Source organism: Accipiter gentilis, chromosome 3 (assembly GCF_929443795.1).
Source record: "Accipiter gentilis chromosome 3, bAccGen1.1, whole genome shotgun sequence".
Lineage (NCBI taxonomy): Eukaryota > Metazoa > Chordata > Aves > Accipitriformes > Accipitridae > Astur > Astur gentilis.
This window is the reverse complement of record NC_064882.1, coordinates 8,731,550-8,757,916: the sequence shown is the minus strand read 5'-3', so window position 1 is coordinate 8,757,916 and position 26,367 is coordinate 8,731,550. Positions and strand designations below refer to the sequence as shown.

General features: G+C 40.0%; 3 protein-coding genes across 7 annotated transcripts in view; 1 reads left to right on the top strand and 2 right to left on the bottom strand.

Moving 5' to 3' along the window:
* The window catches only part of WDR17 (WD repeat domain 17), a 232,584-nt gene that overhangs the window by 115,180 nt on the left and 91,037 nt on the right, over window positions 1-26,367 (bottom strand). The window lies entirely within an intron of this gene.
* SPCS3 (signal peptidase complex subunit 3) lies at window positions 7,437-15,429 on the bottom strand. Its single transcript, XM_049797951.1, has 5 exons — window positions 15,182-15,429; window positions 12,668-12,741; window positions 9,914-9,990; window positions 8,378-8,493; window positions 7,437-7,882 (listed from the first exon to the last, which is right to left on the bottom strand). The coding sequence occupies exons 1-5, from the start codon at window positions 15,322-15,324 to the stop codon at window positions 7,750-7,752; spliced, it is 543 nt and encodes a 180-aa protein (XP_049653908.1). The 5' UTR covers window positions 15,325-15,429; the 3' UTR covers window positions 7,437-7,749.
* ASB5 (ankyrin repeat and SOCS box containing 5) overlaps window positions 15,508-26,367 on the top strand; it is a 41,956-nt gene continuing 31,096 nt past the window's right edge. Inside the window, exons 1-2 of one of the 5 annotated variants that reach the window (XM_049797943.1) lie at window positions 18,710-18,724; window positions 26,090-26,362. The gene's annotated coding sequence lies outside the window, so the exon portion shown is untranslated. Of the gene's footprint in view, window positions 18,145-18,703; window positions 18,725-21,631; window positions 26,363-26,367 lie in introns of those variants that run through there. The other 4 variants (XM_049797947.1, XM_049797945.1, XM_049797946.1 and 1 more) reach the window with 4 other exon arrangements.

The following is a 26,367-nucleotide window of genomic DNA, read 5'->3' as shown; positions in this document are numbered from 1 at the left end:
ACAATACAGGAAACTTGCATTGGCTGTGAAGAATATAAATATCACATAATCCTACTGATTGTTAAATCAACATCTTACTGTTGAGAATCACAAAGGCTATAAAAATAACCAGAGTCATCTGTAAGCCTTTCTTTTAATCAGTTGTTCAAGACATTCATTTCATCAGTTGTTCAAGACGTTAGTACCTGGATTTCTAATAAAGATTAATTGGATGGGGTGGTGGGAAATTTGAAGTAAATATTCAGACATAAAATAACTTATTTTTGTTGTCCGATATTACATTCTGCTTTTACATGTGTACATGATGTTCAAAATCTAGATGGCAATAAACCCAAGAACACTAAAAGCATCCTGGCAATCATCCCTGTCAAAAAACAGTTACGGAGTACCCCAGCTCTGACTTTTCTAGAGCCAGATACACAGGAAGAATAATGTAATATGATTTACTGTCTGCCTTTGCTTGAATCTCCAAACAATTACAACTTTCTATGCTGAGCATAATCTCTAAATTTCATTAAGTATATTTCCTATGCTATCACCCATGCTATCAATAAGAGCAGTGAATAGCATGAAAGTCAGGAAAAAGTAAAATAAATAAATAAATAACCCCAAACACCACCTCTAATGTATGAATTCCAACACAGTCTTCCAGTCTGATACTGAAAAACTTACAGCGACTAACTGTGTATAACCTTCTGAATAGTTTTACAAATATCTTCAATATTTTCCCCTTTATGGATCTTTTCCCCATAGGTCATTAACACCACAGAAGGCAGTGTCAAATGCCTTATTTCAATCAAGGTATCTTGATACAGTCTTCACTGTCTCTAGGGATGCTCCTTTGACTAATTCTTCAAAGCCATTTTGCTCTTAAATGCCTTTGAAAAGGTGAGTCCTAATGAGATACTCCATTTAGGAGTGAGACTTGACAATACATAGAGGTGACAATGAGGCCAAGTTCATTGCTTGTGTGGAAGTGGATCAGAGCTTATGAAATGAGATAGTCCTTACAGTGAACTCAGATAATATATCTGATGAGATATATCATTTAATAATTTTATTGCAGATTGAAATTGTACAAATCACTTTGCTCTTTCATCTTAACATTTATAAATGTAAAAAAAACCAACTCTTATAAAGAAGAATGCTAGTGTTGGCTGTTGCCACATATGCAGCTAGGTTGCAGGTGCCAGTGACCCTCTCTGTTTCTTACTATGCTCATTCCTAAAGAAAAAATAAATGAACCAGTAGTATTTAATGAGACAGGAGCTGGGAGGGCAGGGAAGAAAAGGAAACTCTGACCCTCTCCTTCTTTCAGAATTGGGAGAGAGGGAAAGAATTAAACAGTAAGAAAGTTACCTTTTAGAAGTAAAAGAGAATAAAAAAAAAAAAAAAAAACCAAAACCAACAAAACAGAAAAATAGACTTAAGCAGCCACAGACAATCTCACAGACAGACTGTTACTTCCCAATCCCAGTTAAACCAGTTTTATCTTGATCTTCGATTACTACCTTACACAAAAAAAGCTCTTCTGCCTGCCTGCCTTGTCAGCCACTCATAACGACATCCAATACAAGTCATTCTTAAAGGCAAATATTTTTTACACTTAAACCAAACACTCACTTCTAAGCTGATCTTGCATAGCCACATCCAACCCCCTTTTTTCTCAAAATAGCTCCTATCACCGCACTCTGAAACATCTCCTGTGTACCAAATCCAACTCATTCACCTCAGCATGAGCACCCAGGACAACAGCAGTCACTTGAAAAAAAGAAAACACACCCCCTCCCCCCCCAACATAAAAACCCCAAACCGTGATAAAGCAAGAAGGAACACCAAGCAAGGAAACAGACTGAATTAACAGCACTGTACCTGTTGTCTCTGTTGCACCACAGAAGCAAAACCCTAGGCGTGAAGTCCAAAGCCTGGGTCTGCAAAGGGAGTCCCCAATTAGGAGTCCGTATCTGTCCCCAGTTACCCCTTTTCCCTGCCAAGCACCTGTGTGGCCAGGTGGTAGAAGCCTGGCTGGTCACATCCACCCTCCCAGGCAATTCTAGCCACCGCCAGATAATATTTTTGAGAGCGTTGTTTGCCAAAGCACTTCCAGTATGGCTTAAGAAGGCCAGCCTCTTTCTGGAAATCATAAATACGGATTTTTCTTGTAAAGCACTTGGAAGTGATTGGATTACAACTGCAAAATACGTGACAATTGCCATTAACAAAGTTACAGGTATACCATAGATATGTCTTCAAATTACGAAAACGCCTGCTCGCTGTCATGGTCCTCTAGCGCTGGAAATACATCTACTGTCTCTAATCCATTTCTGCTATGATTTTTATGATTTTAAAGGGGTGCCAGCTATTTCTTCAGAATTTATGGCCTGGAGCACTGCTAACGAGCACTAGGGGATACAGCTTGAAAGCAGAGGGTAGTTACAGGTGACTTGAGTGTGCTTCATCAGCACTGAGCTCCGGGAGGGAAAGGGGTCAGGAGGTCAGATACCCCCTTTTGACCATATCTGAGATTTCAAATATTCTCTTCATGATGTATTTGGCTCCATTATTTTTATTTTGAAATAACAGCTTGAAAGTCTGGATAATGTAACTATAGTGATTCAGACAGGTTTTTTGTTTGTTTTTCGCAATAGCTTATGCATAGAGGATCTAAAATTTCATTATTAGACCATTAATGTTGGAAAAAGAAATCATAAATGCAACTCTGTTGGAGTTTGGAACAAACAGAAAAGAGAGAGAGAAAATTCTGACTACCTTTCCATGTAAAACAAAAGTGGATTAAGAGTTGCTAATTAAGAACAATTATTAGTGGACAAACTAAATAATAGCTTGCATGAAAGGAATTATTACTGTGACACAATATTAAGGGAAAAATAAACTATAACAATGGAATGCCTACTTTCTCTTTACCTGTGCCTCATCTCTTCAAGAAAGTGCAGATTCACAAAAATGGTCCCAGGGAAGTGGCAGAGGGCACCAGAAAAAGATCCAGCAGCAGTTTGGCTTGTTCAAGCCAAGTTTTGTATATTTTTTGCTTAATAAAAATATGCCTGATGTGACTACTGTAATACGAGCATTTACATGTGTGCTTAGAATGGGACTCTTTATGCTAAAAAGTATATGCCTGCTTGCGTGTGTGTTTGCGTGAACAGTTTTAAATGTTTTTAATGGAAGAAATCTCAATTTTCTTCCAAAATAAAGAAACCGAATAAACCAGAACATTCCTTAAATACCATACTTACAAACAGTCATTTTTTATGTATTTTCTGACGCAAATTTGGAGGATTGCTCCTCCAATATCTGAATTTTCAACCTAAACAGCTTTCATTTTACAGAACTGTTCCTGCAAAACCTCTCTTGAAATAATTTTTGGAAGCGTAACATTTTCAACACTTATAATGCAAAAATAATCCAGGAACTCTACTTGAATCTGGCTGTTAAGCAATATAATAGCTAGCTTTAATTTCATTGTTCAGAAGAAACTTATTAAAAGAATAAACAACCAATATTTAGAAGTATTTATTTTCTCAATGTCTATTTTCAGTATCTAAAGTGCCAATCCATAAATAAGACTCTACGTGCAGGGGAAGAGAGCTTTAAATACAGACTTTAAAAAGTTATTTTCCTTTCCTGCACGTCATGCTTTCCACGTCCTGCTGCGTGCTCTCAACGGTAAACAGAATAGCACTCCAATTTAAGAGTTTGCATTTTTCAGTCCTTAGATCAGAACTGCTGTCTCCAGAACCTCAATAAATTTGCTACCTGAAATGCATCAGAAGTGTTTTCAGTTCAAATTTCCTACAAAAGGGTTTCAAGCCTTTTCCCATTAAGTAAATCAGTTGCTAGGGAATACATCTTTTGTACACATCACTACATAAACCATCATTATTAGTTAGTAACACATCTAAGAGAAACATCAGCTGCCGGCAACAATACTTCTTTTTCTAAGACGTATCAGAAGAGACAAGAGGAAGTAAATGCCATTTGTTTCCACAAGAGCGTTCTTTTTATAAACGGTTTGAGAATTGTCACAATGAAGTACAGTAGTCATTTTACTTTTTGAAAGACTTTAAAGAGACCAGCTGAGGAGTTTGCCTCCTTGCTCCCTGAACCAGGAAGAGAACAGTGAGCATCCTGTCCCACGTGGCGGCTGAGAAGCGAAGAGCAAGCTGTTACAGAACCATTTAAGTGCTCATCTACGCTGGCCTTTCCCTCAGGATAAAACCGAGTTCTTCTCTCCAAGAACTTGAGCATAAACTCAGTGATGGTTTCTTCTTCATCCCTCTAAAGGGCTTACCTTAAACATTACTATTTCTCTTCACTGGGAAAGGCTAGAAAAGCTTCAAGCATCATGTCTGAAGCTACAATTTTAGTGTCTTAAAATTCTGCTATTATCTGCTGGGAGGAATATACCAGTTTGGAGGAAAGAAGGTAGATTTCTCTCTGATGTCTTTTGACAGCAGATCCTCATCTTTGTAGTTAAAGCATCTTTTTCACAGACAGCCTTTATATTTATTGGAAGAGTACTGCCAAAGGAATACAGGGAAGTGGTTGAACGCCAAGCCACAAGAACTAAGTTTCAGAAAACATTTCAGGAATATAGCTTATGAATAAACCGACCACTTACTTGGCAATTAACAAAATAACTCTACAACTTTGCCCAATTATCTCTAAAAAAATATTTTTTCCTTCTATATAACAGTATTAAGTTTTACATAACAGTTAAGGTTTTAGAGCAAGGTATATATTTGATATCCAAGCACAGAAAAAAATAGGATGTATTTCAGTGTGCCGATTATGCTAACCTGTGGAAAACAGCACAAGGTCAGAGAACTGAAATTAATGTAAATATCCTCGATACAAATGAGAAATTGTCCTAAAATATTCCTGTGAAAATAATTTTTTAGTTTTTACACTTAAACCCCAAAATTTTGTTTGTAAAAAGACAAAGCTCTGTTTGCATTTTTTTTCAGCAGCTCTTTGATTGATACGCCAACACGTGGAATGTACTAAATAGTCACTTAGGGATAATTCACAAATATTAAAGAACCCTCGTGAATATTTAGCAAGTTAGCTTCCTCACAATCCGTCACCCCTTAGGTGAAATCACAACAAAGGGGGTCACTCCGCTCCACTCTTTTGCATCTCTTCTTTTGAAAGGCTTGCCACACTGCAATTCTCATCATTTTTCCTATTATTTTTTCTGATTTGCAGTATTAAAAACCCCTCACATTTTTAATTTCAGGCTATGTTTGCTCTTTTTTAAAGTCCCCAGCACATTCAGAACATGCGACATCTGGCAAGAAATTAACTTCTACCATACTTTGTTTGAATATATGGGTGTACATTAAGAACTAAGTCAGGAGGGTGGTAGCGGCAAGTGCTCCTCCTGGATACAGACGAGCAAGAAACACTAGTCGAACGGTATAAACCATTACCACCAAGAGGCAATCCTGGCACCGCGTTTCTTTTTTCTGTCCTCCCAACTATGACAAGCATTTGCAGCTGTGGCTGAGTGAAGGAAGACACTAACAGCAGCATGTGCAGCCACACAGAGGCCACCTCCTTCAGCAGAGGTGCTGACTGGAACTGCTACACGCTGCTTGCTACCTTTCCTGGTTGATGCAAATCAGGAAGACTTGCAGGTAGACTCATATCCATATTCAAGCTGGTAAATCTCTCTAAATTTCTCTATGTTCCTGTGACGGGTTGACCCTGGCTGAACACCAGGTGCCCACCAAAGCCGTTCTATCACTCCCCCATCCTCAGCTGATAGGGGAGAGAAAATATAACAAAAGGCTTGCGGGTCGAGATAAGGACAGGAGAGATCATTCACTATTACCATCATGGGCAAAACAGACTCAGTTTGGGAAAATTAACTCAATTTATTACAAATCAACCAGAGCAAGGTAATGAGAAATAAAACGAAATCTCAGAACACCTTCCCACCACCCCTCCCTTCTTCCCGGGCACAACTACACTCCCGGATTTCACCACCAAGCCCCCCCAGCGGCACAGGGGGACAGGGATGGGGTTTATGGTCATCACACGTTATTTTCTGCCGCTTCACCTCCTCAGGACGAGGGCTGATCACACTCTTCCCCTGCTCCAGCGTGGGGTCCCACCCACGGGAGACAGTCCTCCACGAACTCCTCCAACGTGGGCCATTCCCACGGGCTGCAGTTCTTCATGAACTGCTCCAGCATGGGTCCATTCCATGGTGTGCAGTCCAGGAGCTCAATGCTCCAGCGTGGGTCCCCCACGGGGTCACAAGTCCTGCCAGAAAACCTGCTCCGTGGGCTCCTCTCTCCACAGATCCGCAGGTCCTGCCAGGAGCCTGCTCCAGCACGGGGTTCCCACGGGGTCACAGCCTCCTTCGGGAACCCACCTGCTCTGGCGTGGGGTCCTCCACGGGCTACAGGTGGAGATCTGCTCCACCGTGGACCTCCATGGGCTGCAGGGGGACAGCCTGCCTCACCAGTGTCTTCACCACGGGCTGCAGGGGAATCTCCGCTCCGGTGCCTGGAGCATCTCCTCCCCCTCCTTCTGCACTGACTTTGGTGTCTGCAGGCTTGTTTCTCGTACATGTTCTCACTCCTCACTCCGGCGGCAGTTTCTCCCCGTCCCAACTTTTTTTTCCTTCTTAAAAATGTTATCACAGAGGCGTTACCACTATCGCTGATTGGCTCGGCCTTGGCCAGCGGCGGGTCCATCTTAGAGCCGGCTGGTATGGGCTCGCTCTCTCTCGAACACAGGGGAAGCTTCCAGCAGCTGCTTACAGAAGCCACCCCTGTAACCCACCCACCCCCACCCCCCCCCCCCGCTACCAAAACCTTGCCAAACAAAACCAATACAGTTCCCATGGGAAATCCTCTATTTCTTACATGTTTTCCCAGATTGTTTTGGGGAACATCTGTCCCATCCTTGCTATGGAAGGGCCCCTCTAATATTAGTTGTCCCAGCCCCCTTTGGAACAAGTGTGTTCGTTCTTCCTGCTGAGCATATCCCAGTAAAATTAAGTGGTTCCTTTGTAGACAGTCTTTCTTTACCTAAAGCTTTTACTTTTATGACTTATGCTTAATACACTGAAAAGATTTCTTTTTATTCTCCCAGTTAGCTGCACTATAAACAGTTATTAAAATGTTTTATAATACAGAATTGCATGTGGGCTACATCAATGGCACTCAAAACAAGATCTACAGGCTGACTGACAGATAGTGAACTATCAGTTTTCAAAGTTGCTGTTGGCAGTCCTAGAAAGGACCAAGCTTACCTGCTAAGCATGCATTTAGCAAAATGCTGTAAAACACAATAGCCATTTCCTTCAGGCACTCGCAGAAACTGACTCCAGAAGGTGTGTTTGAATTCTACACAGATTAAACAACTATCACAGTACCTCAAAAAAACACAGTAAGACTATCTTCTGGTTTAAAAATGTTTATTTAAAAGAAAAGGAGATCTATACCCAGATGGCCAGGAGAAAGAAAAAAAAACCCTCCTCAGTTTTCCCCCCAAAACCATTACTCTGCAATTTACCTTTCCTTAAGTTTCAGCTTCAATGTTTTATTAAAAAAAAAACCCTGAACTTTCATTTCCTTTTCCTATGCTGTTAGACCTGAGGAAATTAAGTACCTTTCACTGAAGGGTTGCATGGGATGTGAGAAGAAACTGCAATAAAATTTATTCACAATATACAAGTATAAAAATATCTTGCTTAGGATTCAGAATTATAATTTAATAACTTTTTGTTGTTTCATAGGTATCTGGGAAAGGTACAGACACATGTCCTGATCCTGTTACAAGAGGCAGAATGCCAGCGTTTGGTACAACATTCCAGGAGAGAGTCAAAGTGACGTTCCTATTTCCCCTGCAAAAACAACAAAGACTATCAGCACAAACACTCAAGTTAACCAATATAATTCATAGCTTCGAATAGTAAATAAATTAGAATGCAGATTGTTTTCCTGATCCAGAAATGATGGGCCTCTCGATTTTTAGTTACTTCATGAAGTATTACCTATTTTCCAGGTAAGACTCCGCCCCCCCCCCCCCCGTTACTTAACTTCTTTGGAGTTGAGTGCACCACAGAACCATACACAGACAAGAATATTGGAAGCAGAAACCCAGAAGCCTACTGCTCGTATTAGCAGTGCACCTTCTAGTCTAAAGAAGAAACTGGGTTATCTTCTACCCCAAGGTCATCTTCTAACAATCAAACTACAAAGATGCAATAGTCTGATAGAATATCAGATAGAACATAGGTACCTTATGAAAGCAATAAAAACACATATAAAATGCAAAGTATGCAAGTAAATGAAGACACCATGAATAATAATAATAATAAAAAAAAGGTTTTACTTACTTGAGACCATTTCCATCATCAAAAAAAAAGTACTTTGACTTCATGTCTTTTAAGAACAACCTCGGGTTATCTCCTCTCAACATGATCTTGTCCCAAAGAACCACCTGGTTTAGAGCCTAAAATTACAATTATAATTAAGTCAGCAAGGTACAAGATCATATTCAGTCACTGGAATTTCACAGCATTGTTCATCTAAGAACCCTGAAGCTGAAGTACATGCTTGCAATCCATAACTAATTTAACAAAATAATGCTTTACAGGGAGGGAAACTAGTACTACTACACACTGAAGTGCGGCACAGAATAAATGGAAACAAAAACCAGCTCAATAAAACACGAGAAAGCATTTTAAAAATTCCTAAGTTTTCAAAGACTTATAAAGTATGATGGGTTCTCCTTTTGAATTGCAAAGGTAAGTCACTTTTAAAGCAGTATTTAGACTTTGTTTCAAATACAGGACTTAAGTTGAGCTACCATGACACTGCCCAGGCATTCAACATTTTTCCAACTTTAATGGAAAAAAATCCCTACTTGAATTGCAAGCATAACACCAAGAATTTTATGAACAATTCAAAAGCCAGATCCCATATTCTTAATAATTTGAAACTTTACACTGTTCTTTCAAGTAGTCAGGTGCTGAACAGTCTTTTTAGTACCTTATAGAACAATTTAGAAAAAACATTTCTCGATATTTGTAAGAACTAGTGATTTATGTAAAAAAACCCATCTAGATGATGAAACACGACAACGAAAGAACCCTAAAAAATATTTTAGTACAAGCACAATATCCACCAGCATGTACAAAATAACTTAAGACGCTAAAAAAAAAAAAAGTAGGGAGATAGTTTTGTGTAGCTAGTTAAGAAAAAACACCCAAGCCTTCACTATATCTTTGCAATGGGACCATAGTAGCTTGAACTTGAATTCACTAGTACCATGGCAGTGTGGTGTTTCATAAAAATAATTTATTTCCATAGGTGGTTCCACATAGCTCCTATCAGATCAGTGAAAAAAGCCTTCAGCTATCCGAAGTGACCTATCAGTCAATTTAAAGGACGCAGCAAGGCCAATTATTTTGAGAAGTATGACAAGATAACATAAATGTATTATGAGGTTACAATAACTGGTACAGGCAAACACTTCTGCGATCTATGAACAAAGGACCCACCACACCTGGCCGGACCAAAAGCCACTATATCTTGTTTCTAACAGCAGTCAACTGCAGAACTTCAGGGAAAAGTAAAACAGACAGGGCAAGTAAGTGAAAAAACTCATTTACAGTCCACTACTGTAAGTGAACAAGACGTGTTTCTTTTCTCCGACTCTGCTGGGAATGTACCAAGTTAGGTTTCACGAGGGTGAACTTCCTACCCTGCGGTTAAACCGTCAAGAAAATAACAATCATGAAGGCCAGTAAAAACAGTCCAAGCTAGTAGGAAATGCTGGTGCCTTAACTCTTCCCAGCAGAACTTCAGAATGTTAAAAATAGCTGCAGTACAAAATGGGTAATTGCTTCAACTTTCTTTTTGATACTTACATTGTTTTTTGTTGAATATTCTGCAGACAAATATAGAAACAATTGTTTAACATTCCAGTCAAATATACTCTGCAGATGTATGCGAGTTAAGAAAAATACCATATTGTACTTACAAAACCTTGTTTTATTTTTACTAGATCTAAATAGACTATGACGTGAGTTCTTACTTTCAACATATCTCATTTTATTTATAAATCAGAGCACTTCCAGGAGTTCTAACATATATTTTAATCATATTTAAGCAACAGGTTTTGGGTTTGTTTTTTACTATTTATGAAATCTAACAGCAATTTCCTCCAATGATTTAAGAGTTCTATATGTGACACTGCAAGCTAGTAACCATAATCCGCTGCTAGACAATCTATTATAAAATTTTACACATAAAAGGCAAGACAGAATTCTTCAGTAAACATCTTTAAAGTGATTATTTATACTACCAAAGAACCCTGGTACTCAACTGCAGATCGAGATACAATAGCATTAAACAATATATAAATACAAAATTGCTGGCCTGTAGAGAGTTCAAAGAGCCTGTAATACCCACGTTAGAGTAGTTAGTAGATGGGAGGTATTTCACATTGGAAGAGACACCAGGCATTAGCAAATTTAATTACCTGCTTACTACAAAGAAAGTCAGCCTATTAGACTGAAACAAAACTCTGCTTAGATTTTTGATCAACAGTAAAGAACTGATGACTGCCATTTGAGACTGTCAGTATAATAAAGCTGATATTCTAAATACTTGTCTGTTTATTTAGCAATAAAATGCGCCGTGTGTGACTGCTAAGGAAAAGACCTTTTAACTCACAATAAAGATTAGCTGTATCCTTCTATTTCCCAGTCCTCTTTTTTATTCTATTTGCCACTAGCTCAAAGAATAAATTAAACAGATTCCCCAGCCAGCCTCAAAATCTGTTCTATCTTGTTTCACTTATCCCAAGACTGAATCATGTTTTTAAGCCGCTAAGTCAAAAGGCGAGTAAAAGGAGAGAATTAAATAATCAACTGCTGTTGCTGCAAGAATAGCTGGAGCTATTTAACTTGAACATTTTTCATCATCTAAATCAAGACAACAAACCAGATTCTGAAGACCTCCTTTGGAGGATTTCTTAACACTTGTTACAAGTTAGCCACGAATTAAGTATGCTAAAAAGTTTGGGAAAACTGTCTCCTCCCCTTTCCTTTCCCTAGTTTCTTTTTCTGTCATTTTATTTCATTCCTCCTAGGACTAACAACTTGTTTGCATTAGTTAAGAGAGCCCACGTACCAGTATCTCTTTACAGATTTTGTCCAAAAAAACCTAACAGAAAGTTGTATTTTACTACTTTACACACTGAAAGGTTTATTTATGCCAGGCATGAAAAATTAAGTCAGAGTTTTTATAAAAAAAAAATTTAAAAGTACTGCTACTATTAAAAGTCATTAAACCATGGAATCTTTATGTCCACGTACTGCATTTCTTTTGGAGAATCTGTCCTGCCTTGGTCTGCCTCCCCCTATAAAACACTGCACACAGTTCAATTCATCTGCTTTAGAATTTTAGTCTCTGGTGTCAATATGTATAAGCATTTCAGAGGTACAACTCAGACCTAGAAGTTCACCTCTCCTGCTTCCAAATGATAAAAAAACCCCCTCTTATTCCTGTGCAACACACACTTGCAAAAATCTGATTAACTTGTTTATGCAGTGTTCACATGCATTCAGGATCTGTATTTTGTTTGGTTTGCTTACACAATGTAGTATTCTCCAAAACAGGGAAACCGAAACAGAGGTAATCATGTCTTGCCTAACACAGTGACAAAGAAACAGCAGACAGGGAAAAATCCCAGGAATCTCAGCCCAGCTGCAAAAGCTGCAAAGCAAGGCTTACTGTAATCACCTGAGGTAAAGCATGCCACCTCCTATTTGATACTGACTTCTGAAGAAAAACACAGAATTTTTTTTTGTCAAAACCCTAAATCCTAAGAATGATTCCCTTCTACTGTCAAAAAACCTACCGAAAACAAAACCAAACAAAACCACCCATAGACAACCCTCTTTCGCCAGTAAAAAAAACCAGACTAACAGGGAAGCAGAGAAATACAAAAAAGTTGCAAAAAAGGTAACAGCAACAAGAAAGATGCCAAAATGTAACATGATAGATTTTGTAGTACCTCACATGCTTCCCAATGAGTTTCATACTATTCAATGTTAAAAGATTTGACAGTTTAACATCTAAGCAAGTAAAGGATTACAATGTCTTTTAATTTTTAAAGGAAGACAGGTACTTGTACGCAGCTATTACGTGGCCAGAACTTTGAAAGCCTCACAACAAAATGAGTTTGAAAGGTGCATCAGTTTCTAGATTCAATATGACAGTCAAAATAGTACATTATATAAACCCTATAATTAATTCATACCTCAAACCACCAATACAAACTTCATTTGACAGTAATACCGTCCAGATGTTAAATGCACTTCCCACTATTAGATGCAGTGCACTTCACTCTAGAGCCCAATTTTGAAAACAAGCATTAAAAAAAGAAAGAAAACAACTTGCCCTGTGTCATCTCCTAGAGACAGAACAGCTATTCCAAGTTCTACTTTACTGCTCTAGCTATGTAAATACTACTTTTCACTGCTTTAAATTCGTATTTGAAGTCAAATTGCTAGTTTTCAAGTCCTGAGTATCTGAAGATTATAAGGTAACAAAAATGTACGTCAAAACGTTCTTATTTCAAAATGTTCGCAAACCATTTCTCCCATTAAGGATATCTGCAGTAATGTCAAATGTGACGAATCCCAGATCACTTCTTTCTCTAGGTCCAGTGAAATCTTCTACATTTTTTCTAAGACAAAACAAAACACAAGATTATCCTTTCTCATCATTTCTCTTCCATGCATTACATATTTCCCTCCTCCATTTTCTTTACTTTCTTTGAAATATTTTTGGCTAAAATATAATCAACATTACAAAATAAAACCTACCTTCCAGAAATTATGGAACCCCACTTTTGAATGACAGGCCTTGCCACCACAGTAGTCTTAAGTTATAGAAATAGCCTGTAGACTTTTTGCTGTTAACAAAAATCTGTACCTAAACTGTACTACATTTCATTTCAGTAAAATATGTGTTAGCTATCCCCAAATATATAAAGCTAACTGGAACACCGGTGGCAGCATAGCTGTCTGCTGGCAACCATTTTCAGTATTATTTCTCAACTTGCCATGAGAAAAAAAAAAAAAAAAAAAAAGCTTCTAGCGCTCAGTCTCATACAAGACACTCCAACCATTAAAACAGAGTTCATATTTGTAGTTCACACAACTTACAAGATTTCTCGCTGGAATGTGTTTAAGAAACAGTACAAAGAAAATGCTTATTTTCTTCTACATTATGGAAAATCGTATCATTTTGGAAGACTTTATTACAAATCCACGTTTGGAGGAATATCTGACACTGCCACACTAAACCACATTAGAAAAAGAAACTGGAAAATAAGAGAGACACAGCAGATATTTTCATATGTATTCACAAAGCTTATCAATTTACCAAACTTACCCTCTACAAGGAGGAATACCATAAACAGGTTGGCAATCAGCTATGAACCTTAATTCCTCACGTAGCAAAAACTTTATGAATGATGAACTCCTTAGTCACATTTATTCCAGTTTGAAAATTAGTCTATTAAAGTATCATTTCATTAAAACTAAGCTTAGTAATCTCAAAGAAAAAAAAAGTTTACTAGCAGAAAAATACTTTTGGAGACAGCAGTTAAGAAAAACACCACCAAAATTTCCCAGTTTAAGCCGTGCTATGAATTTCCATCCCTTTGCAAAAAGCAACATCTTTTAAAGCAGTAAACCTTACCAAGCGTTTGACTTCATTGCTGAATCACTGTCAATCTGGTGGAGTAATGGGCCTTAAGCCTGGGGTCTGCAGAACTTCTCAGAAGTTCAAGAAAAGCAACTAAGGTGAAACGCCTCTCATTAATACCAGATCCGTGCATCACAGAAGGAACTGGCATGGCACTATAAATTTCATCCAAATTAGGCATTAGTATGCTACTTCATGTGCGTCAAGCTCACTGGAAGACTCAAAAATATGCTTTCATGCTGGTTTTATGCAGTTTGCAATCCTCAATCTAGCATAAATTCGGGGTTTAGTCTCCTGAGATATTAAACCAATCCAAAAGGCGAGGGCAGTTCCCACTGTTTATGGGCATTCCTCGCCCCTTTCGAACCCTGCTGCCAGCCATCCACTCCTGCCATGTACCTTGGAGCGGCCCAAAGCTCCGTGAGCTGCTTTAGCTCGCTAACTTGGCCAAACCCAAACGGAACAAACTCATCAGCTGAGTTAAAACAGCTCAGCACCCTGTGAGCCCCATTCGCCAGTGCGGCTCTGGCAAGGAAGCAGCAGCAAGGACCTCCGCTTTCGGGTGGCGGTAGCAGCTGCTCGTGGAACTACAGCCCTCCACATCACACACGCTTAACTTGACGGAAGTTTCCTGTGACAAAGCTTCCTTTTAAAAAAAAAAATAATAATGTAAAAAAGGTCCCCCCGGCACAAGTTTGCAGCGGCATATTGTGTCATGCGGGCAACATGCTTATGATGTGGTATTACGGGTTCTACAGCTGGTGCGTTTCGCAGGAGGATAAGCCATCCCAGTCAGCCTACTGTCACAGAGCTCGCAAAAACCAAAACGCGCCACCCGTGGAAAAATATGAGGGAACTAGTAATCGGGAAAAAAAAAAAAAAAAAAAAAGAAAAAAGGCGCTAGGGAGAGAAACCCTACACTCGCTTCGGTCCTTGCGCCCTCAGGACCGCTAGAAAGCAGGTCGACCCCTCGAGCCCCCCCCGCAGGTCACCACCCCGCTACGGGGAGCGGGGCTGCTGCCGGCAAGCGACCCCGCCGCAACGCGAGGGCCCGCCTCGGCACCTCCGGCGGCGAAACGCCCAAGGCGGGCGGCGCCGCCCCCGCTCCCGCCCGGCCCCGGAGCGCCGTCGTGGGGCTCCCTCATTGGCCCGGGCGGGGAGCGAGGCGGCGGGCAGGAAGCGGAGACCTCCGCGGGCCCCTCCGAGGCGGCAGCGGCGAGGAGCCCCGGCCGCCGCTCGCGTCTGCGCCGTCCCGCTGCCGGGGGCTGGCGGCCCCTCCGGCGCCCTGGCCGCCACCCGCCCCGCAGCGGCTGCTCGGCGGGCAGCCGGGGACGAGCCGCAGCTCCCAGACAAACCCTTCCCGGCCCGGCCCGGCCCTCGTCCGCCACTCCCTTCCCTCTCCCGCCCGCACTCACAGCGTGACCCGGGACACGGCGATGCTGACGGGCACGCTCCGCTCCTTGAAGGCGGTGGTGATGAAGCAGCCGAAGGTGAGCGCCGCCATCACGCTCAAAGAGAAGGCGAAGAGCGAGTTGGCCCGCGACAGCACCGTGTTCATCTCCCCGCTCGGCCCGCCCGCCGCGCCGCGCAGGCTCCCAGGCTCCAGCCGCTGCTCGGAGGGGCAGGGGGGGCGGCTCCGGCGGCGCTGGGTAGGCGGCAGGAAGCGGGCGGCGGCGCCTCGGCCGGGGCCGCGGAGGAAGGGGGGGGCCTCGCCGACGAGCCCGCCCGCCCGGGGCGGGGCCATGCGCCTCCCGCACCGCGCCTGCGCCCGATTCCGCCGGCCGTGGGGCTGCTCCGAGGCGTCGCCGCCGGTCACGACATGACGGTGGGGCCCGTCGCCCCGCTGCCCGCCTGCTTCCCCGCGGTTCCTCCTTCGCCCCCCGCGTCTGGTCCTGCCGGCTAGCCGGCAGTTTTGCGCCGCGATGCCTTTTGAGACCCGCGACCTCTGAGGCACCTCTCAAACTTGGGAGTTTGGGGGAAGAAATGCGTTGTGCCCTGTGGCTGTCGCGCGTCAGAGGTGACTGACTTTCATGACAGAGCCTGTACGGTGTTTCTGCGCCGGCCTGGGTTATGGGGGGGCGGGGGGAGAGAAAAAAACCCCAAAAACATACACCTGAAGACGAGACGTGGCCAGTTGGTCGTGCCCTGTTTAGCTGCGGGTGGTTTATTTTGCTTTTGCGAGCCGTCCTGGCAGCGGTTTGTCCGTCTGCTGCGTGGCTGTGGGATGGTGGCCCGTGGTCGCTCACAGCCCTGTCCCCTCGTCATGTCTGCATCCCCCGGGGGCGGGGGTCCCCGACGGAGGGCTTCTGGGGGTTGCCGTGGTCTTGTCCTGGTTCCTTCATGCCTTCGGGGGGAAAAAAGGGTTGTTCCGTGTGGGGGCGGTTTTGGTGGATTAGTTGTTTGACACCTGCTATGTTCTAAAGGCATTCGTTTTCAGAGGGAAGTTGGTGTTTGTGGCTCTGGCGGATTTTTGCATTTATATAATAAAAGGTAAATAACGTTTGGGGCGACGGCTTGTTTTTTCACTTGATGTCTCTGTCTTGCTTTCACTGGTATTGTCCCTTGCCGTTCACTGCCTTGTTTCCTATGGGATGTTCCTATTCAATTCCACTTCATTACATACAGGCTTGGTATGTAAACCATCTTGTATAGAAACGCCATTTAGTAGCTGGGCATGTCACTGGAATCCTTTAACAGATGGCTCGGTGATCCCATCCCGCTCGCAGGGTGAGGCAGTGTTTCACCTCACTACTGCGAGTTGCTTGAAATTTCACTTCAGAGCGGTACTAGCAAAGCTTAGGTTATGTAGCGAGGTGGTTTCTAACTCCCTGTCCTAGGCCCCTACTTGGCGCCCATTCCTGCTCCCTGGACCTGCAACATTATGAGTCTGAGAAGGGGGGGGGAGGAGAGAGAGCCCGTACAATGGGGTTTTCTCCACATTTCACTGTATTGAGTACACCAGGCCTGATTAAGACAGATTTCTCGAGTGGACAACAGGTGTCAGCAGTGGTTCAGTTATATTTAACTTCTTCTTCCCAGCCCTAAGATTCCAGCCCTGTAAATACAGGGAGTAGGAACAGGAGCTCAGATGCAGGGATCTAAAAAAGGTGGAGGCCTGCCTCATGGTGACTGAAGGGATAGGGAGAAGGAGGTGTGGACTGTCAGGCCACTCTGAAATACGTATGTTCTGTAATGATGCTGCTGTTTCTTTTCCTCCAGTGTGACAGAGCGTTAGGTCTGTGATTCGGGGAAGAAAAATCTTTGCAGATAAAGGTAGGGAATGGAGGAAGAAAAAAATCATACTGATGCTCTGTGTTTCCACCCAGCTTGAGTATCTGTAGTACATCTGTTTAGCAGTATTATTAAAGGTAGGATGTGAAGGTACCTATGGGGACATTCCTTGCAGTTGGGAACCTCTGTTCCAGTATGCTGTTGGTTTCTGTGTGTCTGTACATTTGCTGTAGTGAAATGAGTCGCAGGCCCAAAGAGGACAGGCCCTTCAGCAACGTTCTGATAAACTCTTTGCCAGTTTGCATTTGGTAATTCTCGACCTTCCTGATATTCCAGAAGAGTTCCAGAAACACAGAGAGTTTCTTGTGTAAAGGTTTTTGTTGGCTTGTTATTGTTTTACGTTTTGATTTGCTATTCAAAATATTAATTGTTGGGAGGTAAAGGTTTTTGACTTATGATCTGGAACATAGCGTTACTGAAACCTTGTATAACTGTTACTGAAAAGTGGGTACCTTTCCCCAAAATATCTGAAGACTTAGAAGCAACAAGGAAGCTTTTACTGCAAACTGGGGAACCTAAACGTTTCAGAAGTTGTGAAATCTCTGCTATAATCAAAAAGATAGTTTAAAATGTGAAGGTTATTCTTTTCTTGTACCTACAAACAAAAGTCTCAATTGCTTTTAGTTCTTATAATTGCTATTTAGAGTTTTTTTCATAAGATATTAAACAACTCTGATGTTGGGAAAAACTTAAGTAACTAAGGCAGAACATATAGGAGTAAAGTAGTGGAATTTCCAAAGCAGCAGTCAAGTACCTGAAGACAACCAAAATCAAAAGGTTTAGTCAAATTGACGTTAGCATGCATTTTTAAGACAAATTAATAAATATGGCTGTTGCTCATGTAGTTTTGGATTTATTTTAGTAGAACCCTTAAATAAATGTCACTTTAAAACATGGTATGCAGGGGAAGACATATGGTGTAGTTTATTGAAGGACTGATCCGTTACTATTCCAGAACAAAATAAACCTTCTGTAGCTTTTTAATGACTGAAATCTTGCAAAATCAAAAGAGGAAAAAAAGTTTGAAGCTAAGACGGCAGTTATGAAGTAAGAAGGGAAGAGGACTCTTCACAATAGCTCTTTGCTGGTAAGTTCCAAATTGTTCTGTGAAAAATATGAAATCTGTTCTTTTTGTAAAGAATAGTGGCATAATATTAGTGTCAGAAGTCACTGGCAGCTAAATAAGTTGTGTTAGTCTGAATGGATCAAATCCTATAATTATGAAAACAAATTTATAGAATCTTGGGGAGGCAGAAATATTTGGGAGATCATTTCCAGGATGCAGTGGTGTAAGGTATTCAGTATGCCTAAGCAGTGTACTCGGGCCCAGACCAGCAGAGCATCTAAGGCATGGCAGTGCTTAGGCTGGTTCTTACTTAAGAAATTTTACAATTTTTCTTTACAGACTAATGGAACAAAATGCAGAGATGAGATTTGGAGCAGGTCTGAAATGTAGAATTCTCCCTTCTTCTCCTGTCCTTCCCCAGAATAATCTGACGTTGGAATTGTGTTCTTATGTACTCTTTGATCTATCGGTTGTGTTCTTTTTTTGTAGTGTCGGCACTTCAACAGGATTGATCCCAGTCAACAGCCGATGATTAGTCTTCTGAGAGAGGGAGTAGCTTGCTTTCTTTGGTTGATATGTTTCTACTCTGATGTTTACGTTAGTGAGTGATTCCTTTAATCCTCTATAAACAAAATAGCAAGTGTTGACATTGACCATCAACGGAGATTGCTACGAGTTGTTTTTCCGCTGAAGTCAGATTGGTTCTAATGTGGTACGTGTAGATACGAGCTTCAAAGTAGCTGACAGTTTGGGGTTTATGGTTTGTGACTTCCAGGTGAAGGGGAGGTGTTAACTTCAGCCCAGGTGGTAGCACCTTCTTGGGACTTAAGCTTCTATCTAATTTTATGGGTGAAAGTTTAGGTGCCTGTGGCATCTTTGTTGCTGGTTAGATGAGGACTGTATAGATAACTTTTTTTGGTCTAGGGCCGTGGGTATACTTCCTAAATTTTACCATAAATGTCTAAATCTTTTATTGAATTTGTCTTTTATTAATTATTGAAATATTAACTCTTTAAGAGACAATAGCAATACACAGCCTTTTAGGCAGCTCTGGGTATACAGATGAAGATTAAAATAAATGTGGCCATGAGCAACTTGGGGAATTTTTTGTCTCTATTGCAACAGCCCCCTTTCAGTTAGCACCTCTGCTCGGTGGGCCATTTTTACAACTGGTGTGGAAGGGCTGTGGCTAAGAGAAGCAGTCTTTCTGGGCTGCATTGAAGGGTTTTTGTTTCTAACCTTCTTCCCACCTCCATTTTTTTGCTTTGGATTTACAAAGTATGGAGAATAAGAAGATAAGCAAACAGTAATTTTCACTTGCCTGTTTCTTATTGCTAGTCCTCCGGCAAGAAAATCTTGGGGAATTTTAAATTTCTGATTTCAGAATTAACATGGTATTTTATAACACTGTCTCATTTAGCGGCATAAGAATGCTGCATCGGAGATGGAACCAAATATTCTTGGCTCCAAAACCAACTCCAAGTATGTTTTGGAGCCCAACACATTTCATTTTTGGCTCCTGGCAGATTTGCTATTGTCCATTGCATGGCATACGAAGCCATGTTAGGTAAAGTCGTCTCATACATTACTGACTCGGCTGAAGCTTTCACACTTCATTGTGCTTTGCATTCTGTGGCAAGAAGCCTGTGTGCTACTGATCCACCTCGCTCTGGTTTTACCTCATTCCCTAAGTCAGTTACAAGTTCTTCATCACAAAGTATTTTTATGTCTCTTGTAAAAGCACCAAGCAGAGACTGTCATGCCTTGGCTTGAGGAAAAGAATGTTTTGCTAGCTCTGTCATGATGATATCACTTAACCAGTACCAATTTTAGTGGATGGAAAAAACCTTTCGGATATGAACACTTGCACGGGAGTCAGCGTATAGTGACATATGCTTGCAGAATAATCTTTTGACTCTCATCCCTACTAAGTCATGAAACTGACTTTGTAATTTCTTTTTATTAATACCGTTCATAGGCACCAAGATATACTTTACACAGAAAAGAGACAAAGGAAACAGCTTTTACTTAGTCTAGAAGAAAACCTGGCAAAATTTTGAAGAAAGGGGACGTACAGTTAAAGGAAACAGATGATTTCTCTGTTTTTAGAAACGGTTTGTAATGAAGAAAAAAAAAATTAGTTAAACGATTAAAGAAAAATTAAAAGACAGACTATAATGTAGAATGAAATTAACAATTTTGAAAGGAATTCAAATTGGTGACAGGTAACTTTTACAACTCAGATATTACTTCAAGCAAACTTTTAACTTTAGAGTAATTGACAATGGTCTTATCTTGATGACACAATTTAAAGGTCTTACACATAAATATCTAAAAAATTGCTATGGATCCAAAACAGTTTCATAAGTCCCAGTAGTAGTAATTCAAGCAGCTGAAGAGGTCTGTCTAGGTTTCAAAGTGGCAGAGAGGTATTTGTGACAGGTGCAAATCTGGTCTTCTGAAAACTTTCAGTTGAAGCAGAAAATTTCTGTCAGGTTCATATCTCATGTACTAACTGTATAGGTGATGAAAACCAAATCTGCACATCATGGCTCTTCTGGGATTTGAATGTTACGGATTTATTTACTTATTTATTTAGAGACAACTATTTAATGAGAACATGTGACATGTTTGCAGTTCATTAAAGAAAAGATTAACTGTATAAACTGCAAAAATACCAGGTTCAGTTACATGAATTTAAATTAATAAGGTGGTTGCACTGCCTACTAGAGAAACAGCAAAGTTAGTTCTGCCGGGCTAGTTCGAATATCAAAAGCATAGTAGCTGTAGTACTACATACCTAAGGAAGAGAGTGAGTTAGTTGCTGAAGTTAGCTATGAAGTTCTATAGACATGTGGTTGGTGACAAAAACGTTTATTTGGAACCAACAAAGGAACTAAATAAAGGCAAAGAAATTCACAATGAGAAGACTCTTAAAGTTTCACTGATAACAGCCATATCAGTACACTGAGCCATCAAAAATTACAGCTAAATATCCTTATGAAGAGGCACCTTGTATGGGCATTTTGACATTACTCTCCCCTCATAGTTTGCTACTACTTTTTAACAGGCGCCTACTGTCTCTGTAGCAGAATGGGTGGTAGGGGGTGTGAGTGGGTTTTTTTCAGTGTAAAGTCCAGCAGGTTAGTTTAAACTCAACAGCTTAAATTGCCAGATTTTGAACTGAAGTGGCTGAATACCAGTACACATTCCTTCCTGTTGATTTCCAGGAAGGGAGAAAGAGGGGCAGGAACCTTTGGCTGAGGAATGGAATGGGCAGCTGGAGGTGGTAACTTTTTAAACTCCTGGGGGGCAAGATTTGCTAGAGTTTGTCTGTCAGCAGGCTGTGTGTGCCTGCTGTCTGACACGTTTCTGGTTTTAGTAATGTCTCCAAGTACACACATGACTTATTTTGGAATCTTCTTCTATAATGCTCTTAGTAATTGGGTTGTGTCAGGTATCCAAAAAGGACGGCAGCAAACTGTAGGACAAACTTACTATATTTCTTACCAACACTCAGACTGAATTTACTTGTAAGCAGGTCAGTTATACCTGCTTCCCTTCTATATAGAGCTTTACTGTCAGTGATTAGACAGACTGGTTAAGCAGATCAAGCATGCTCACATGATAATGTTGCTGATAGCAGGGATTGTTTGATATTAGACTTGTAGTTGAAGTGGAATCTATCACCATTGTGAGAAGCAGCTATCCAGTGGGTGGGTAACAAAGTGATAGAGCTTTAAAATTTCTGTGTATTCTTTCAAAGAACTGAGAAAATTAGGAAACTGGAATTTCATAATTGCTTAAATGTCTGAGTTGCTTCTAATGTTTTTAAATACATGTGATATAGAGAATGTCTGTTGATAGGGATGTCGTGCTGGTTGATATTTAAATCCTTGACCAGTAACTCCATTTTCTGGAAATCCAGATGTGCAACTCTGTATGTTAGAACTATTTTCTAAGATAGGAGTAGTATTTTCATCAGACAGGAAAGACAAAACGCCTGAATAAAACCGATTTAAATTCATTAAAAGTTAGCAGTAGAATAAGCAAACTTTCCATGATGTTACAAATGAAAAGTTGCATCATCCGTGTAACAGAAGAACTTGATTTGTATAGAACCTAAACTGTATCAGAGCACTGATTTTAATATGGTGGAGGAAAAATAAAAAAAAGTACTACCATATCTACCCAAAGGCATGAATTTGGACTTTCTGGAGTGGTTTGAGAACTGATGGAAATAATGTGCTACGCTAAAATACGTAGACAAACTGTATATGTAATAAAACTTGTATAAGGTAAATTTTTAAAATGAACTGGTGTGTTTTATAGTCTTGCGAGAGAAGAGGAATGGTGTCTAAATACATAGCTGTTCAGTAGAATAAGTGTCGAAAGTCAGAGCATGACTACTAAGAGGAGGAGGGTGACGTTTTACGACACTCTGATTTTCCCTGTTACGACACTTAAGATGTCATTGCATTGCATTTTGAAAGAGACTTTTGGTTAAAGTCTTTAGCGGGGTGATCAGGAGACCAGCATGAATTATGAGAACTGCAGAAACCTGAATGAAACATAACTTTGGATATCAGTTATAGCTCTGGAATAGACATGGCATTAAGGTACTTCAGGAAGAAAAACTGTAAAAAGGAGATGTAGGCCTTTCATTTGTTTGTTTTACAGTGTTGTATTTGCTGGAGTTGGCAACAGAACTCCCAGGTTTTTGTGCTGAGAATATGGCTTTGTCATGTGGTCAAGTAAGTCTGTAGAACTTTTAAGGATAGCAATAGGGTGCAGTGAAAAAGCAGTTCAGATCTGAACCGAGCTTGGTCTTTTCTGGATCAGAGTTTGTGTTCTGCCACTTTTCTTCTTTTCATTCCCCCAAACCAGTAGCACAAAGTCTGCACTTTGGCCACCTCTTCTCTTGATATTTGACAAAGAAAGGAGAGTGTCTGGATTGTGCTAATGGCTTGAGTTCCTGTTTGGAAAAGAACTTATCAGCTGTTTGATGTCTTCCAGTCACTCCAATTTCTGAATTTCTTGTAGCTATTAGATAAACATGATTTTTTTTGGTTTTTTTTTTTTCTATGTCTAAGCATAGATGCATAATATACTTAACTTATGAAGAACATTATTGGAAAGAACTTTTAATATTTTTTTAAGACTTTTATGGTACATCTGTGTTTTTTTTGTCTTATCTTCAATGTTAACTTAAGGTTAACATTTTGCATAACAACCTATGTGAGCAAATGCATTTTAGAATAGCTGCTCTGTATCTAGATTTATTCAGTTCAAATGCTTTGAATAGGAAATAATAGAAAAAATTGCTTAACATACATCAAGGAGGAAATGACATAAACAACATTCAATAACTTTAGATGAGTCAGATAAAATTTTAAGTATTGAGGATTAGCATCTCTTGCGCCCATTAAAATGTAAGTCAGCAGGTCACAAAGCAGGTCATTTTTCTTGCTGAATTAGACATTGCCTTTTTAGTAGCTCAGGCTTCTCAGCATTTTTGAGTCCTTCATCAAGCATTGTATGTTTACAGCAGAAACCTGGTTCTAGAGCTAGTGGCTTCTTACTGATTTTATTTTAAACTCTTTCTGTTTCGAGGTCATTGTTTTAGAAGTTTCTCCTGGTGGGTTGTCTATAATATATAAAATAATGTATTCTTCAAAGTACCTAGGAGTTCCTGTTCCTCTGCCTGGTATCCTATTTCATTAAATTATCTTCTGTTATGTTTGTTATTAGCCAGAAGTTTCAAAACCAGGACAACTATCTTAACTTGTGTATTTTTAGCCACATCTCTTATGTGTGGAGAAAGACAGACAGGTGAAATGTCATACAAATAATTCGTTATACTGCATTGCAATCTCATCTTTAAAAAACATTTTCACTTTCAGACATTTAGATGTATCTCCAAAATTCTGAAGAAAACTATTAAGACAAACTGTAACAGAATTTGTGCCATGACTATAATTACTCTTCTACAACCTATATTAATCTAAGTATGTTACTTTAAAAGATTTAATGAAAAGTGAGTTCTAGAACTGAAGACACAGTATATGCTATAAACCCCCCATTTTTCTAAGAGTTTTACAGTCTTTGGTATCAAAAAATGCCTTCAAAGGCTAAATATTTTATCAGTTGTGTTATTTTTCTTGTGTGTCTTGCCTTACTGAAAATTAAGCACACTGGTCTTCTAATGCATTGAGGAAAAATTGCCAGAATAAAATAACGAGTTTAATAATGTGGTTATGTAATTAATCATAGCAGATAGAGCATACTTTTTTCTAAAAGAAGGAGGGTGTGGGAAAATTGCACTAGATTTCACCATCAATTTGAATTAGCATTAAACAGGTGCCGCTGCTGAATACCTTCTTCCTGCACAGTAAGGCATTATAGGACAGGCTACTTTGAGCACTGGAGTTTGAAGTTAACCACTTTTATAGTCATTATAAATGGCAATATTGCTTTCCCGAATATACTGGTTATGTTCTTTAGAAATGATAACTGACCAAGTGATATTAAAAGGGAATTTAAAACCATAAATTCCAGCTTTTGAAGTTTTTTATATGGTTTTAAAATTAGAATAGTTAATTGGCAGAAATGGGGAAAGCATACCAGAGAAATGATTACATTGTTCTTATTTGTTGGGAATCTGCTAGTATGTCAAGATAGGTGGATCCTTGTCTTTCACAGTATTAATATGTTCCTAAAACAAAACAAAAATTTTAATACTGTTTTGCCTGCAGTGTAGCTTGGTCCCATTTTCCTGTGTGCTATGATAAAACCTTAAATGTTATAATCATTTTACGTGCTATTTCTTTTTTAGCCATTAAGCGAGTGACCATTCAATATTACATTTTATTTAGGTTTGTTATCCAAATTTTGTATTAAAAGAAAAATTATTAGATACCTAATTAGTTTCAGTATTGTTTTCCCCAGAATAGCTGAGTGTTTTGTTAACAGCAATGAAGTCATCTTCAGAATACTCTTTCTCAGTGGTCCTTTTAAACCCATTTTACAGGTGAGGAAATGAGGCAGAAAAATTTCATTCCCAAAAGTCAAAACTATACAGGAAATTTGAATGTCCAGATTAAACCACTGCTCTTTTCAAGTGCTTTGATGTTTATATAACATTGTATATTTGTTACATATTGCTGATGCATTTCTATTTGGAAGCTCTCAGTATTCTGCAGTGCTGCAAGACCAGACTCCAATCATTTCATGTTGCTGTGCAATAGAAAATTTGGAACACTTACATGCCAGTTTTTTTACACTCTTCCATGGCATCACATTGACTATCAGATCCTTTATTTACTTATGCTTCTACTTTCTGACTTCCATTATAAAGACTGTAGCTTTCTGATCCTGCTTCTGCCAGTCTGCATGGGCTTGCTCGCAGCTATTTTGTGTTCAAGTCTCAGTATTTGCATTGTTGATTCTTCCAGAATGCCGTGTGAGCGTTAACATCTGAACAGTTGTTCTGTTTTCATGACTGGGTGTCTGGTAGCATGGGTTTGCCAACAAGCTGTAATGGCAATTTCTGCAGAGCTTTGGTAGCCTTAGATTAGGATAAACTTGGTTGTTTTTTGCAGTTGGGAGAGTTTACAATTAAACTGGCACATATGAGTTACAGAGCTTTAAAAAAGAAGAAATATTTCTAGGAGAGTAATTTTGCCAGCTTCTTAGGAGCATGAGTGAACTGCAATTCTTAAAACTCGTAATTTCTTTCATGTTTATGTAGATTATAGCTGGGGAGGGAAATTTTTGAGAGGACAGAAGACAAGCTTTGATACAGGAAAAACCCTCCTGCTCAATTTTCACATTGTTTCTGAAAGCAGAAGTTTTACAGAGCAGTGAGGATTTTTGAAAGATCACTTATAAAATACTATGTGCATCCACAGCCTTGTTCTTGAAAAGTTGTGGGGTTTTTTTTATTATTTTTGTTGACTCTTTACAGAAAAATTCAACCTGAAGAAGGCAACCTAACAACTGAGAAATCTCTTTTAAGTAATTTATCTACTGCAGTTACAAGAAGCAAGAAACAGTATTGTACGGGGAAGATTAACTCTGAGCGCTGCTGTTAACTCCCGCTGTTATTTATAGTAATTGCTATTTGGATTTTCGCCTCTACAAAGACTATCTTGTTAATTAACAAAACACGGGAAAAGTCCAGATGAGAAAGCCCAGTTACTAGATGACACAATGCAGAGTCAGGAAAAAAAGGAGTCAGGTAAA